General features: G+C 37.5%; 1 protein-coding gene across 1 annotated transcript in view; it reads right to left on the bottom strand.

Moving 5' to 3' along the window:
• Positions 1 to 9,167: 9,167 nt before the first annotated feature.
• CHSY3 (chondroitin sulfate synthase 3) overlaps positions 9,168 to 16,382 on the bottom strand; it is a 131,696-nt gene continuing 124,481 nt past the window's right edge. Inside the window, exon 3 of the mRNA XM_059874153.1 lies at positions 9,168 to 13,399. Coding sequence (XP_059730136.1) covers positions 11,834 to 13,399 — 1,566 coding nt within the window. The 3' untranslated portion in view covers positions 9,168 to 11,833. The remainder of the gene's footprint in view (positions 13,400 to 16,382) is intronic.

The following is a 16,382-nucleotide window of genomic DNA, read 5'->3' as shown; positions in this document are numbered from 1 at the left end:
TCCAGATCCCCTGTATTTCTTGCTAGGTTTGGAATCCCAACTCGCCGATTTGCAAATGTAGTGCCACAGTTGCCTGTGGGGTATCAAGAGCACAAGAAGTGACTGTCAGGTAATCTCCTGAGACCCAAGTGCTGGCATAAATTAGAGCAGCTATGGGATAATTGCCACGTGTGCTCACCAGCTGTGAGACTAGCATAGCAATTCCCTTGCCAGTGTCTCCACAGGGTTTTGCTTGCTCCATGCCCTCCAGAAGAAGTGGTTATGCCCTAACAACCTCTCACAGCCCCACGGTGGCCTGTTAGCAACTGTTGATCCTATTCTCTTGTTCTACAGGCACTGTAGAGGCAAGGTACTGTCAATCTTGCTGCCTTCTCCAAGCCTTTTAGACGCAGATTGTAGTCCCAGTAACAAAGCTTACCTAAATGGATGGCTCACAGGTTCTCCTCTTACAACTGCAAAAATCCTGCTGCCTGCAAGCCTGTTCAGTTCAAGCCATCTGCCACCCTTCCCCCGAAGCTGGGAGCAGCCATTTATAAACTCAGCAATCACTACCCCCTTACCAGGGCTGAAGTTGTAAAGAGCTCATAAAAGCATGCAAGAAAATTAGCTTATAATTTTTTTAAGTTTTCTGTGTAATTATTTCCAATAAGCCAAATCCTTTGCATTCATAATCTGCTTTCCCCTAGATGATGATTTTTACACTACTTTTCCAAAAGCTGGTCTTACCCATGCCTCAACAGCAAAGGTACTGCAAAGCTTTAGAGAAAATTTAAGTGCTTCAAATGATCTCTAGTGTTACCTTTAAGCATCCAAATAATGTCATCCAAATGACATTCATCCCTTGCTCTATTCCACTTTGCTGCAGATTTCCATTGTAATAAAAAAGTTCCTAACAGAAAATCTTAAAAATTCTCCATTAAAGCCCTCTGTAAAGATGAGTTCATCTATAAATGGCCCATGAAATAATATAAATTCCTTCAATCTTACTCTCGAAATGAGGGTAGATGAAGAGGCAACTGTGACTCACTTATATGGCTGACTGACAGTGGTACAGATTTCAAACATCCTTTCTAAAAGTTGGTTTTGGTTTTTTTTTTAAAGTATCACAAAGGTATGGTTTATGTAGAGTATGGCCTACTGCAGACTATCTTATCAGTCTGATTTATGAATCCTATCTTACAGCAGTTAGCACTTTCTGAATCACTTCATTTTGATAGAGACTGTCTCCAACATAGAAGTAAGCTTGTGTATCAAAATAGAATAAACTGCTTTGAAGGACCGCTTTTTTCAGTTTCTCAGAAACTGAAATTTCAGGAAAGGCAAGAGGTTCCAGAATTTTCTATCTCTTTGTGCCTAATGAATCTCATCCATTCAAGGTGTGTGAGAAAAAACAGGAAACTGGTTCACATCAAATTCTGTTGGAGGACAAGACGGAAAATACTAAATAATCATAAGGTAACTACTACTATTGTGACACCCCTTAGGCTCCTATGTCAAAACCCAGAAACTTTATGCCACAAGGATGCTGCACTTTGGGCAGGAATCTTATTAGCATCGTGCTCCTCCTTTAGTCCTGGAGTGCCCTCAAAGACTCTTGGAAAGTTAGGCTATGGCTTTGTGTGATCTGACTCAGGTAAAAATTTGGTAAGTGAACACAGAAAGATAGTGTGAATATGCCACTGTGGTGATAGGAAAATATCTAATTTCAGAGACATGTAATTTCTCCTTAATTACATGAAATTTCTATTATTAGAAATTAATTATTAAATTTCTATTATCTATTATTCTAAATTATTAGAAATTTCTAATTTCTCTCTAATTTCAGAGATATGTAAAACACAGTCTCAATTACTGATACTACTGTATGAACTCTGAAATTGGAGTAATCTGGAGTGTAAAGCTTGCCATTATAAGATAGCTTGGTTTTTAGATTTAGCAAACATTAGAAAATTTTCATTATTGAGTTCTAGTAAGTACTTCAGTCTTACAGGTATTCCTTAACAGCTTCATAAAACTGTCATTTTTTCCTCATCCTAACTGTCAAATGCCATCAGCAATAATTTAATTAGTCACTTGCTGCTTTCCAGAGTTTTTACCTTTACTGATCTGGTTTGACAACCCTATAATGACAAAAATTTGGCCACTGCTATTGACTACACTATTCAGCCAGTTTAAGTGACCCATATTAGACAAAAAAGAAAGATTATATAGAGCAGTAACAGAAGGAGCCATTTGTCACCGTACAAAGGAAGAAATGTCGCTGCCTAAGAAAGCCCTCAAGAGCTGACAAAACACAGATGCTCTTGTTTCTATAATCCTAACAGATAGCAATGCATACAGAATATTTTCTATCAGAGTCAGTGAGATTTGCCTAAGCATATTTTCTTTTGCCATCAGGAAATTATAATTGCTCTTTGGTGCTTTAGACTAGGTTTGCAGGAACTGAAGTTCAGCCAGAATTTTGTCTATAATTACCTGATGTTATTAAAAAAGCACATGAATGGGGCAAATAAATTCACTATTCAATAGCAGTTTGATCACAATCCCAGTTTTTTAAATGCCAAATATGCAACAGTTCAGTTTATCAAGATAACACTTAACAGAAAGCTCTGGGCACACCAGTGGTTAACTTACTGTCTCAGTACAGTCCTCAGCAGGAACTGACTTCTTAACAACAGCAACACAGCATTTTATCTTAGAAATATCAATAAAAAAGCTTCTCTGAGGTGGTCCATATTTCTTCTGCCTGCTCATTGTTGGGTCTTGCCCCTATGGCATATTTATATCATTGAGTATCCTAGTGACTGCTGCAGGACAAGGCAGATCCTGGACAGCTTTTTTTGCGCCTGTATTCGCTCCATTGATGTTTTTCATTGCAGCAGAGTTTTTAGCTGTAGAAATTACAAGTGAAAACAAATTCAGACTATTAAGTGAAAGAGAAATAAATGGATTCTATCCAGCTTTGAGCAGGGTTTGGGGAAGGAGATAATTCAAGAGAGGCAGCACGGCTTCTCTTCCTGCATGACTGACCCACTGGCCTTCTAGAGAGGAGTGACTCCATCACTGGAAAGGGAAGAGCTATGGATTTAATCTACCTGGACGTCTGTAAATACTTTTATATGGTCCACAACAATGTCCTTTGTTCTAAATTGGATTTGATGGATGGGCTGTTCAGTGGATGAGAAGTTAGTTGGAAGGTGGCATCCAGAGGGTGGCGGTCAATGGCTGTGTCCTGATGGAGATCACCAACAAGTGGTGTGCCTCAGGGGTCCATACAATACTATTTAATGTCTTCATTAATGACACAGATGAATGGATGAAGTCCACAGATGACACCAAGCTGAGTGTGAGGTTGACACACCTGAATGACAGGATTCCATCCAGAGCAACTGGGACAAGCTCAAGAAGTGGGTCCATGAGGATGTGATGAGTTTCAACATGACCAAGTGCAAGGTGCCGTACCTGGGTCAGGGCCACCCCCACTGTCAGCACAGGCTGGGGATGAACAGATGGAGAGCAGCCCTGTGAGAAGGACTTGGGGCTGCTGGTGGGTGAGAGGCTGCACATGACCCAGCCATGGGCACTCCAAGCCCGGAAAGCCAAACGTGTCCTGGGCTGCATCCAGAGCAGCGTGGGCAGCAGGGCCAGGGAGGGGATTCTGCCCCTCTGCTCTGCTCTGGTCAGAGCCCACCTGGAACCCTGCATCCAGCTCTGGGGTCCCAGCACAGGGAGGACATGGAACTGCTGGAGTGGGAGTAGGTCCAGACATGTTGAAAGGGCTGGAGCACCTCCTCTATGAAGACAGCCTGAGAGAGCTGGGGTTCTTCATCCTGCAGGAGAAGGCCCCATGGAGACTTTACATAAGCATTTCAGTACCTCAACGGGGCCTAAAAGAGAGGTGGGGACAACCCTTTTTGTCAGTTCTGTTGAGACAGGATGAAGGAAAATGGTTTCAAACTATAAGAGTTGACTTCCATCAGACATAAAGAAAGTTTTGTTTCAAAGAGATTGGTAAATTACTGAAACAGATTGTCCAGGGAGGTGGGAGACGCTCCATCCCTGAGAACACTCAAGGTCTTTTTCTTCAAAGTTTTCTACCTCAGTTTCCAAGGCTTTTGCCTTCTTGTGTCACTGAGCTCTTTAATATCTGCTGAATCAGTGACTCCTGTATACTTCAGACCTAATTTTGGAGATGCATTTTAAATCTGGAAAGGTTTTGTGTTTCTGTTCCTGGCAAAAAACCTAAGATATCATAAGAAGGGGTTGAGGGAAGTGGTAATAAAATTCAGGATTTAAAGAGAGTAACAGGCAAATGGCTTGAAACAGAGCTGAGATCTAATGCAACAAAATGCTGTAGTTCAGCAATTTTACACATCAGTGACATCATTACAGTGTCTAACTTCATATTTGTATGAATAAACTAGAAAAAACTCTGAAAGATAATTTTATCTGGGATATATAATTTTGGTTTAAATACATAATTTTGTAACAGAGTTTATGTGAAAAATTAAATTGATTGGTATGATGCTATTAAAAGGAGACAGATTTCCTTAGTTTCCTCGAGTTTTTCCTTAGCCTAAATTTGTCATCAGTACCTAAGTGCAGAAGAAGCTAGACATTAAAGGTGTGAGGGAACAAAAGGTGGGGCAAGACTGCAAAAGTTCCTGCTGACTGCCAACTTTTGAAATTGGAGGACATTTTAACCACAAGAAGATAAATTCAGATGGGTGATAGCATTGGTACTGCCATTTTGCTTATTAAAGATATCTCCCGTATGTTTTCCTGAGTTCAAAACCACAAAATCTCAGTAACGCAGTATCTGACTAGATATTTACCATGCAGGGTGGGGGTAAACCAAGAGTTAAAAAAAATGTAGGTGTTTTGGGCTCCAATACAAAGCAAGCAAAAGAAAGAATACTTTAGTATTAACTTGGCATTTGGTCCCTCAGCAGCACCAGGTAAAGCAGTGGGATCCAGTGCTACAGAAATGTTTTCTATAACATGTTTCCATTGTTTCTTGAATGGCACTATGAAGTATTCTGTATCCAGGACATAAATTACATCTACGCTAGTCCTTCAGTTGCTTTTTAATAAATATTTTTAAATTCTTCCTTTCTTACTGTGGTTTCTTTCCTGGTATTTCATATATATATATATATATATATATATATATATATATATATACACATGTGTATATATATACACTATCTTTCTACTTCACATGCAAAAAAATATTAATTTTCTCAACTCCTTATATGCTTTCCCACTTTCTTTCCCATCACCCACCAGTATATCCTGTTGTGTATATACACAACATTTATACTTATTTTTAGTGCTTCTTTTGCCTGGTGCCAAGCTCAATCCAGGAAGACCTGGTAGCTCCCTGATGGGCACAGCATCATGTCAGGCCTAAAAGAAAAAGAAGAACAGAGAATCTTCTCTTTGGTTTCTTGCATGTTCCTTTTGTTTCTTTCAGAAGGGACTCTCCTAAGGGTGTTCCATGTTAAATCTTGATCTCTCTGGTCTCTCACACGAGTGCAAGATCAAGGTATCTGCCCTTGTGTCTGTCCCTTAAACATCGGTTGACTGTGGCAGAAGTTATGACTGATATATTTTTACAGGAAAGTTAGATCTTGTTACCAGCTGTTCTGAAGTGCAAAACAGTGTTTCTGATTCAGTTTTACTAGAGACATCTCCCTATAACCTTTTTGGTTAAAAACACTGTAGTTTCTGGATGTCCTCCAGTAACAGCACATGCTGGAGGAATGGCTCAATGCTTGGTCCCAGTTAAACAGATTTGTTCGACTTTGTCACCTAAAAATATTCAATTGTAACTCATATTCAGTCTGAATTTTTTACCAAACAAAACCATTGTATGAATGCAACAAATAAATTACCATAGGTGAATGTACAGCTATGGTTGCAAGGTTACATCAGATGAAAACTACTGTCCAGAAGCCTTTGTTTAAAGCAACTTCATAATTTAAAGCAGTGATGTGCCATGTAACAGTCCAATATATAGAGATACAATAGAAAACTAAAGCGTCTTAGGCACAAAGCACTAAAGCATCTGTGACACAAAGCTGTCAAAGATCCCACTTAGTTAAATAATAATGAAGTGCATCATACCTACAAAGAGAAGAGGAGGGACTAAAAATTGCCAGCTCAGCTACCACTTCCAAAAACATGGGCTTGCTGGTCAGATCAGATGTGAAAGGTATATAGTTTTGATATTGCTCCAGACTGTCCCAGCATTTCTCTCTTCATGTAAAGTGGAATGAACAAGGGGAAAAGCTTTCAGGAAGAAAGTAAAGCAGAGCTCTTTAAAAGATGTTTTATCTTCCTCTCTCCTAAAATAAGAAAAGATACACAGGTCTCTGGATCTACATCCTTATTATCTATCCTGTCACCTGTGAAACACATTTTACTGCTTTCCTCACGTTTTTCTTCAAGTGCTGGTAGCACTGTATTCAGACAGCACAGGGCCTGCTCCTGGCAATCACTCACTAGGCATTAAGGTGGATCCCCAGACACCATGATACCTTGCACAAACTCAGGCTGCTACTTCTTCTGCTGAAATTATCCTTACCTGGTAGCAGGTCTCAGTTTTGGTTTCAAAGTTAGTTGGCTTTTCTTGTCTTTAGCCAACAGTGTATGGCCAGATGTAAAAAACAAGCAAAATTTATTGCTCCATATTACCCTAATCAAGAATGAGAGCAAGTCATAAAGTTTTCCCAAATAACCAGTAATAACAATGTTAATAATCTCAAGCACAAGCATTTGAAATTTAAAAAAATTTTTTTTTTCTTTTTTTACAGAAATCACCTAAAGGCAATTTACCTGCTCTAAGTGAAAGTGCTTGGCACCAATGTTAGCTAGAATACATGTCTTTTAGGAATATCTTCATTGAATCAGCAGACTGCAGTATAGAGTACATCTTTGGATCTCTGCCTACATGGTTAAAACTCTCTACTAAGACTAGGTAAATACTGAACCAGCAAGGATGCTTTTCATTTATCTTTGAAGTCCCTATAAATAGAAAACATCTGTTGAATAATAAAGTGACTAGAAAATTAGGATGTAAAATGACAGTTTGTAGGGAGAAGCTAATATATGTGCTGCATTACATCTTAATAACCATTATATCTTTTATTAAAATTATAGAACTGGAAAGTAAGGTTCTGAAATTTGAGACAAAAGACTTGAAAACAAACAAACAAAAAAAAAAAAAGGAAAAAAGGAAAAGAAAAAGGAAAAAAAAAGGATCATACAAATCCCCTCGTTCTGTTAATTTTCTTAGACGTAAGCATTACAAAGTTTTTGCTTTTCCTTGCTTTCGTGTGATTCTGGTATGAAGGAGACCAGAGGAAGAAATTAAGTAATAATATTCAGAACACTGTTAACTTACAGTGACAGGCAAATGGAAACAATTTGAAGTAGGTCTGGAAACTCATTCACTAAAATATTCCAGTTCAGCAGTTTTGTGTGGCAGTGAAATCATAAAACTATAACAGAAATATCATATATTAGCTCAAAAAGTTTCAGTTCTGTAGTAACACATACTGCAAATGGGAAGATCCAGGAAAAAGAAAAATAGGAAATTGAGAGTGAGTCATGACAAGTAATCTTATTAATCAAATTAAATAAATGCTGATGGAAGAAAATTTAATTTTTTTAAGAAATGAATTAAAAAATGAATTACACATTACTTACAAATGTACAACAGATCACCTTCAGTGATATTCAGTTATTGTAAATAGTTAGACTTAGTGAAACATCTTATTTTGCTGCATTTTAGGACCACAATTATCACTGTTACTTAACATCACGGCTAATTTTTGTGTGTGTGTCTAACACAATATTTTTTTTTCTCCTGATGGGATTATCTTTTAAAAATATAGCAGAAACAAAAACCTTTCCTCCAGTCAGTGACTCACCATTTTCTAATCCCTGTTTTTTCCCATAAATTTTAACTGATTTCAGGTTGCAGGAAAATATGATATAGACTACACATGTGGGAGGTTTTTTGTGCCCTAAAGCTGGCATCATTCTTTGAAGCAAAATGTTTGATGCAGCAAACTCCATCTTAAGTAACTGTAGCGACTAGTAAAGACATCAAAAGAAGTTTAAATTGTTTATTTTCCTCTGATTAAAAAAAGTGGTTTTTAACTCATGCTGCTTGCAACTCTCCAGTTACTGAGGATGTGCAGTACACTCCTAGCAGTCATTTTATCAGCACTCTACTTTTTTGGAAGAATCTTGAACTATTACCAAGCACACAGTAGAGCAAAGGCTCCTGAAGGCAGTTTTGTGCACACCTGGCATTTGCTGCGTGCAGGAGGTGCCTCTCTCTGTCTTTGGGAAGACCATGTGGCACCTTTTACCCCCACAGGTCCCACGATGTGGTAGGACCCAAGCACATAATGCAGGTCCCTGAGCCCCATGAAGTTTTGCCCCTTCCTTCAAAGCCATTGGAGTGCAACCAGAGGGAAGCCACGTGGGACCAGGGTCTTTCCACCTAGGGACTGTGAGAAACATGATCTGCACAAGACAACCTGCCACCCCACTCAATGAATACCCACTTGGGACCCTCCTTACATTCCTCCCTGACTGAAACGGCCCTTTTGCTTCTTCAAAGCAGCTGGTGGCAGCAAGAACAGCTCTTCTGGGCTTGTTTGAGCTGCCAGCTGATAGGTCCAAGACAGGCAGTGGGCAGCACAGGTGGCAGCACAGGGGTGACTTGGGTACGAGGTGCCAACTCCTGTGGCTGAGCCTCACACCTCCCCCTGACCTTCTGCCTTTCTTCAGCCTGAGAACCAGTACCCTGATGCAGAGTACACTCATCAAGTCTCAGAGATCCCAACATGTTTTTCCTTCATCCAGGAGATGCAAATGCTCTGTTAAAATAAGCACTGTGACTGGGAAAAGATACCATGATCCAGTAGTTTGGGGATTTCTGAGGTTTCTGAGTAGTGAATGCTGAGATTTTTTTTTAAGAATGGCTGTGTCTAAAAAGCCAAAGTGTAAGCTGTTCACAACCCACTTCCCAACAATGAAGCCAGGAAAACTATTCCCAGGGGAAGGAGGTTTGGGGAAGAATTGATTGTTATGTTCTATTGTGAATTCACTTGTCACGCATTTACAAAGGGACATTATACACATAGAAATTTCATTTTACAATCAAGATTATGATTCAGATTAGACAAAAGCAAACAGTTGATTAACACAGATATTCCCATCTTAATCTATACATACATAACATTACTCTAACACTTTTGTGCTTTTTTTTTTCTTTTAATATGATCTCCTTAGAAGGCATATTATTCCTCAGACAAACTAACACAAGTTCTCAAGTTATCTCAGGATAGTTATTTCAAAAGAAAACGCAATATTTCATAATAAACATTTATAATCAGGTTTTTAACAAAGTAATTCATCATATAAACAAATGAATCAGTCAAGACACTAAATAAATATCTGTACTGGTAAATACTAGCATTTTGCTTATATCATGTAGGACCTGATCCTGCAAGCCCTCTGTATACATCTTTATCCCCACTGAATGATTGGTTTCATTGCTTGTTCTAATCTACTATTTTATTTTGAGCTGAGCAAATACTTTCTGGCTACTAAGTTAAGTAATTGAAATAAGCACTGGAATACATCCCAGCAGACAATGATTTCCTTAGATATCTTTCCAAGTCATTAAGTTTTTTCTTGTTTATGAAACCACCACAAATATTTATGAACAGGCAATCAGTTTTTGATATTTACAATCTGAGTTGCATTGGTTGAGATTTTTAAAATATACCAGGTTCCTTGTTCTTGACTTTTTTAAGGGAAAAATGTATGACTTTTGCACTCAGTTTGAGGAGCAATTTCCATGAATTATATTATAATTGAAAGTGAATTTTTCTTTTGTCATACATTTGAGCTAACAATACTAGGCTAGGAAGACAAGAGCCTCCAGGAAAATAACAAGCCAGGAGTTCTGCTTGAGGAGGGCTGGTACAAACATGAATTACACTCTCTGTTCTCACTTCAACAATTAATACCTTCTCCAGGGCAAGGGAATGGCCTTTTTTAGAGCACACTATGGCCAGTCTTTTAATTGAATTTACTCAATCCTTGTCACAGTTGCCTTTTTCTTTGCATGGTAAGTCCAGAAGAGAGAACCACAGATAAAAGACATTAACTGACCTACATACCCTCTTCAAACCTTAGGAAATTATCTGGATATCCTCCCACAAACAGATGTGCCAGTGAATTCCAATCACTTAGTTGTTTTGGGGGATTTGTGGGGTTTTTTGGTTGGCTTTTTTTTTTAAGGAAACACAGAAGCAGTCAGTTACAGCTAAAAAACTTACCACTTTTTCTTGCCCAGCTCAGTTTGAAATATAGTTTGAAATCAAGGTTACTGAGGTTATTAGATGTACCCACTGTAAAAACTTCAGTTTAGCTGAATTCTGATGGTTTCCTGAATGTCTCTAAACTCTTACCACAGTATAATATGAAATGTTCCTAGCATCTGGCAAAAAACCCAACAATTATAACAAATCACTGCCTGAACTCAAAAGTGGAGCATACTTTGAAATTATTCTCTCTATATATCTAAATATATAGGGATATACACACACGCACACACACACACATATATATCCCTATATAAACATTTCTTTAAAATACAGAAATTAATTTTATTATTTCTCCTGTTGGTATTGAATACTTTACTTCATGAATCCACAATATGGCAACTTCAGGCTGTTTGGAGAAATAAATCTGAAAACAGTCTTAAAACCTCCACTAATATAAATATATTGGCAAGGAACTTTGACCAGCAATAGTAAATTTTGAAACTTAAATAACTATTCTACAGTTACTTTAATTTTAACAACAAGTTGCTACTGAGTACCAATATTAATGAAAAATGTAAAACAAAAAATAGAGCTTTAACTTTTAACACTGAAGTGCAGCCTTCTGAAAGGAATGTAAAAGAAAATTATGTATTAGAGACTCATTCTAAAAAGAGAAAGAGAAACTTATCCTATGTTTTTCAAAGTAAGAACACTCTATGCTTGCACTTTATCGTAAATGACCATGTTGAGTCATAGTTGCTTCTTGCCTGCAAATTAAGGATGTTGGCTCAAATAATCTTCAAAATGTACATGAGCATTTGAATAAATCCTGTTTGTTGCGAAAATAAAGTTCATTTACACTTTGACTGAATAACAATGAGGAGTTTGTTTTAATAATAAGACATTTAAGGACCTTGGTAGCCAGTACCAGTTGTATTTGCAAGTAGCTCCTCAGCTTTACTCTTTTTTTAAAAAATAAAGGTACAGTTATAGTTATTCATTTACTTTAAAAATTCTAAAGATGAAGAAAAGTAGCGTTTATACATATAAGTCCTCATATAAATTATAAAACTCAAGTTTATCTTAGAGAGTTCCATCCCCAGAAGAAGCATAAAGCACTTTTGTGGTACCTTCACCAGTAAATATTTGTATCACATCAAATCTGAGAAATGCAACAAAGATGATACTGAATCCAAAAGCTGAAAGACAACATTCTTCTAATACAGTCTCTTGTGATGAATATGCTCCATGGGCTTGTATGATTTCCATGACCAGACTGAATTTCAAATAAAGGAGATATGAAGGAATTCACGTCACCAGTTCAGTAGGTATAAGAAACATCAGTGAACAGCAGAGTCAGCCCGTTTGAGGTCAACAGTCTTTGGAAGACTACGAGGAGGGAGTTCAAATCTACAACAGCAAAATCAAATAACAGCAATGAGGTAAACTCCCCTAAAAAGGCCAAATAGGCTGAGTTGTCAGGAGAGAGTCCAATTGTACCTGACACCCAAATGTTTCTGTAGCCAGAGTCCAGCGAGCTGCATGGTAGAGGCAAATGTACTTGCTTTGGACCCTAAGCACATTTTATATTGTTTTGGATCTAAATTGGGGTCACACTGAACAGGATGAAAAATATGGACAACTCCTACTTCCTGACTTCTGAAAGCCTTCAAGCCAGATGTTATCACTTTAGTAAAAAGATCCACATCCTCAAGTCCCCAGCCTTGAATCGAGGTATCAAATCCACCAGCAGTAAGTAGGTCACTTTTGTAAATACAGGTAATTCCAAATCCATACTCCCTCCAAAATCCAGTTCTTTTTGTGAAAACAAAACTACTATCAGCTGGAGGGTTGCCTCCATATATTACTTTTGGATCGTATTGGCTGAAGATGATAGGGTAGTAAACCTGTTCTCCCTGAATAGTGTTATCTCTGCATCGCTGGAGGAAGTCTGATGTGAATACCAGATCAACATCACAGAACAGCAGCAAAGTGTCATTGCCAAAATGAGACGAGGCCATCTCAAGAGCTAGACCTCTAGAAAACTTTCCTGACATTGGAATCAGGGTCATATCTGCCTTGGGATACTTAATGCTGTATTCTTTCATTAGGTCTATGTGTTTGCTAGAGTCTGGGCCCGAATCAGAACTGAAGAGAATTATTGCCAGCTTTACATTCTGCTTGGGAATCAGACAAGTCTTCTCAAAATTAACCATAAATCTTGAGAAAGTATCAAATCTCCCTGTGATAGGGACAAGAATATGTATTTTCTTGTTACTCTGTCCTCCAATGTCTTTGGTGCCTTGGAATGATGAGGAAAAAATCTTTAAAGAATTTGAAAGGAAAGAGAAAGATGGAGTGTCACTGCTGGCGTCCTCTAGCAAGCTTTTTACATCCAGCTCCTCTGCTTCTTTGAAGAAAGGTTTGCTAAACAATTGCTGAAGGTAAGCATGACGTCTCACTGGAACCGTAACTTTCCTTCCTTTATGTCTTTTGTACAAAAGCAGTAAATCTAGGATGTACTCTACTCCATGCAGAGGGTCTACCCTGCGGTATCCATACTGTATTTCCTTGAAATCAATGAGCCTTCCTCTAGATCTGGAGTTCTCATTTATCATTTCCATGACCTGCATCACAGTATCATCCAGTGCAGCCCGCAGGACGCTGCTCAGGCTCTGCCGGGGTGGCTGGTTCTCCACCATTGTGTAAAGAAACTTTCCCGTCAGGAACTCCCACTCGATGACTTCATCCCTTTCACGTGGCTGGAAATTATTGAAAGACGGCACCACTCCCAGTTGCTGATCTTCCTTATTTACTTCAGTGTTGCTGAGCTTGCTCATCAGGACACTTTCTCGATGGAGCTGGATGGTCCGATGGCGCAGTTCGGAAATTTTGCGACTCAGTATGTAATTGTGCAGCCTATATTGGTAGGCAGGTCTTTTGTTTGGATGAAGCGTTATGGCTGTGTGGATCTTGCTGTTGTGAAGATCTTGAATGTAACCCTTGCGGTTGTGTTCATAGTTTTCGTGGAACAATTGCTGCATCTAGAAAGAGAAAGAAAGAGGGGAAAGAGACATTAGGTTGAAGTGCTTCTACCCAAAAAAAGGACTCACATTGGTACTGGTATCAATAACAATTCTTATAGATCTTGGTTATTTTTAGGCACAGAATTTTATAGTATTCAGTAGAAAATAGTCACATTATTTTGGTCTGAGTTTCAGTAGTGCCCGCAGTAAGCAAATATTGTCCTCTGTCCAAAGAAAACGTCACTTACCTTGGGTTTATCTTTATTTCCTCCAGCTGCAGAGCTAAGAGAAATGCATAGGCATAGGTCTGTGGTAATATTTCTGAGTTCATAGGTGCTGTGCATGAACCACTGACTTCACCTCTATCTAAACTCCCGTTAGCAACGATCCTTAATGGAAGGTTAGCAACATTCACAATTTTTTAAAGAGCACCCTGTATTTGTGTCTATGGAGCAAAAAACTGATTGTACAGATATATGCAAGTAGTTAGTGCTGTTTAACCTTAAAAAACTGAATGGTCTTAACAAAACTTTTTTTTCATATTGATAGAGAATTCAATAATTGAAATAAAACCATTGGAATATACATTTTGTTAGTTACACATAGTATGTCAATTAAGCAATTGATTGTGCTAGTGATTTCCAATTTATTTCTGTAGCAAGAAAAGACATGCTCCTTCTGTCAAATTAGTAACTGTGATATAGTGAGGAGATACATTTTGTGGCTGACAAGCCTAGGATCCAAAATATCTGTCCTTTACACTTTCTGTGCTGAAAACTAAACTATAAGCAATCATAAAACTATCTATGATTTTTTAGTTTCTTGTCTTCTTTGAAGACAACTTAGCTCATTATTAATGCGATGAGTATTTATTCTTAAATGGGAAATCATATGGACAAGTAAAATACTGATATCATAAATATATTTAAAACCTGCTGCTCTCTGCTAACACCTACAAACTCCAGAGAATTCTTTCCCATGACTGGTAGATAAAGGAGAAAAGGCTGGTTTTTTTTTTTTTAAATCTGCAAATATATTGTTCTGTAATTAATGCAAAAGGAAAATGCGCTAATTAAACAGAAAATGTTGTTCAAGAATGTGTTTTAAACTTGACCTGTAATCAGATTCTGAGATGGGTATTCAACTTTGTCTTTTATACACTGAAGAAATCAGGAGAGGTAAGTCCTGACTGCACAGTATATCTGACTCAAAACATTTAGCTCATTTTACTTCAATTATTTCAAGAACAGAAGTTTTGATACTGGAAGTAATATTATGAATAGCGCAATAAATGTAAAATAGCTTCTAACTAACTCCTAATAACTCCAAAGATAAGAATCATGAAAGCTATGTAAAATTCATTAGCATGTACAAGACATAAACATTGTTACATTTAGAAAAACAGAACTTTAATATAGAACTTCTGGATTGCCCCTCCCACTTCACTCAAATCTCAAATGCCTCTGCTTGAGCAAACAGGGCTGCTACTATTACTCAGATTAAAATTTTTGAGGTTAGTTATATGACATGTAGAAAAGCAACAGACACATTCTGAGAAATTCCTTAAGCTATGTTAAATTTGCCTCTAATAACAGAGGTACCTCTGTTATTTCAAAGTGAAAATGAATGTGAAAAAAACCATACCAAGTTACAACATTACTCATATGCCCCTTATTCACAGACCCTACCAAAATCTCTCTGAGAACATTTGCTCTGTCTTGAAATGTGGGTGTTTTGCTTATTACATGAGATGAGATGAACCAGGGACATGAGAGTTTGGCTGATTTCCTTGTAATCACAGAGATAGGAACTAACATCAACAGGCCTGTTAGTGTTTTAACTAGCAGTGCTGAAAAAACTGAAATATGGCTTTCTTGAGAATTAGAGATGGTCACTGGCAGGACAAATGGATTAGAGATTGAAAGGGAAAACAGTATTTAGGAAAGAGCTGGGTGATGGCATTTGCTCTTTGGAAAAACAATTTTCTCTCTCTACAATTTACATTTTGAATTATGAAAAAAGAACAGCTGATCTGGCTAGCTTTCCAGCTCTCCAGTTATAAGTTACACTTCCTTCCTGGTCTGTTTTACTTAAAATTTTATGCTGTAAGCTATGCAAGGTGACTGTGATTTTGCATTGTTTTGCTGCAAAAAGCTGAAGGCATGATTTTTACATCTAGAATTTCATAGTAAAGTCAAGTCCCCTTAAAGGAAAATAAGGAAAATGTGTAATGTTGAAAACAAAAGAAAGAAGGGGAGGTGGTTTGTGTGACATTCTTTTCTAAGCTGTCTAATGAAGAATGCTATTTGAGTATAAATGAAACAACCATTAACTTTACTCATTTACAACCCTTCACATTTAAAGTTTACACTTTACATTTAAAGTGCATGATTTTTCATAGGTAAGTACATGAAAGTTTTATGTAAAATAGTAAATTGGATTTCATCCAAAAGGTTTGCAACAGATTACATACTGCTGCAAAGCTAAATGCTGTTCTCCAATTGTGCAAATTCTTCTGTAACCCGAGACTTATTACAAACCCAGCTTTACAAAAAATTCATTAGCAGCACTTATTTAACAGAAATATTCTGTTGACATAAATACTGCATTTTCCTCACATTCCAATTTCAGATGCCTGGGTTTATTTGATATGCTCCACTGAAACCATGGAAAAAAGATATATTCCATTATAATAATGATTTTGTTTTTGATAATCAACAACAGATTAAAAGTAGCAATGAAAAAAAATTCAATCAACTCAGTAATGCAGTACTATCACACATATGCAAAACTGTACTAATCCATTTTCAGTTATGTTACTGAAAACTTTTAATAGATCCCGATTCGGAGAAAACAGAACAAACATGATACTGAAAGCAACAACACTTCCTGAAGATAGCCTGTTTAATCTTGGTGCTGAAATTTGTTCTTAATGTTGCAAGAAAAAATGTCTTATTACAATTCAACTTATTAACATCTAAATTAAAGCAATTCAATTTGA

This window comes from Haemorhous mexicanus, chromosome Z (genome assembly GCF_027477595.1).
Source record: "Haemorhous mexicanus isolate bHaeMex1 chromosome Z, bHaeMex1.pri, whole genome shotgun sequence".
Taxonomy (NCBI): Eukaryota; Metazoa; Chordata; class Aves; order Passeriformes; family Fringillidae; genus Haemorhous; species Haemorhous mexicanus.
The sequence above is the reverse complement of the archived record's forward strand: the minus strand, read 5'-3'. Positions and strand labels throughout refer to the sequence as shown.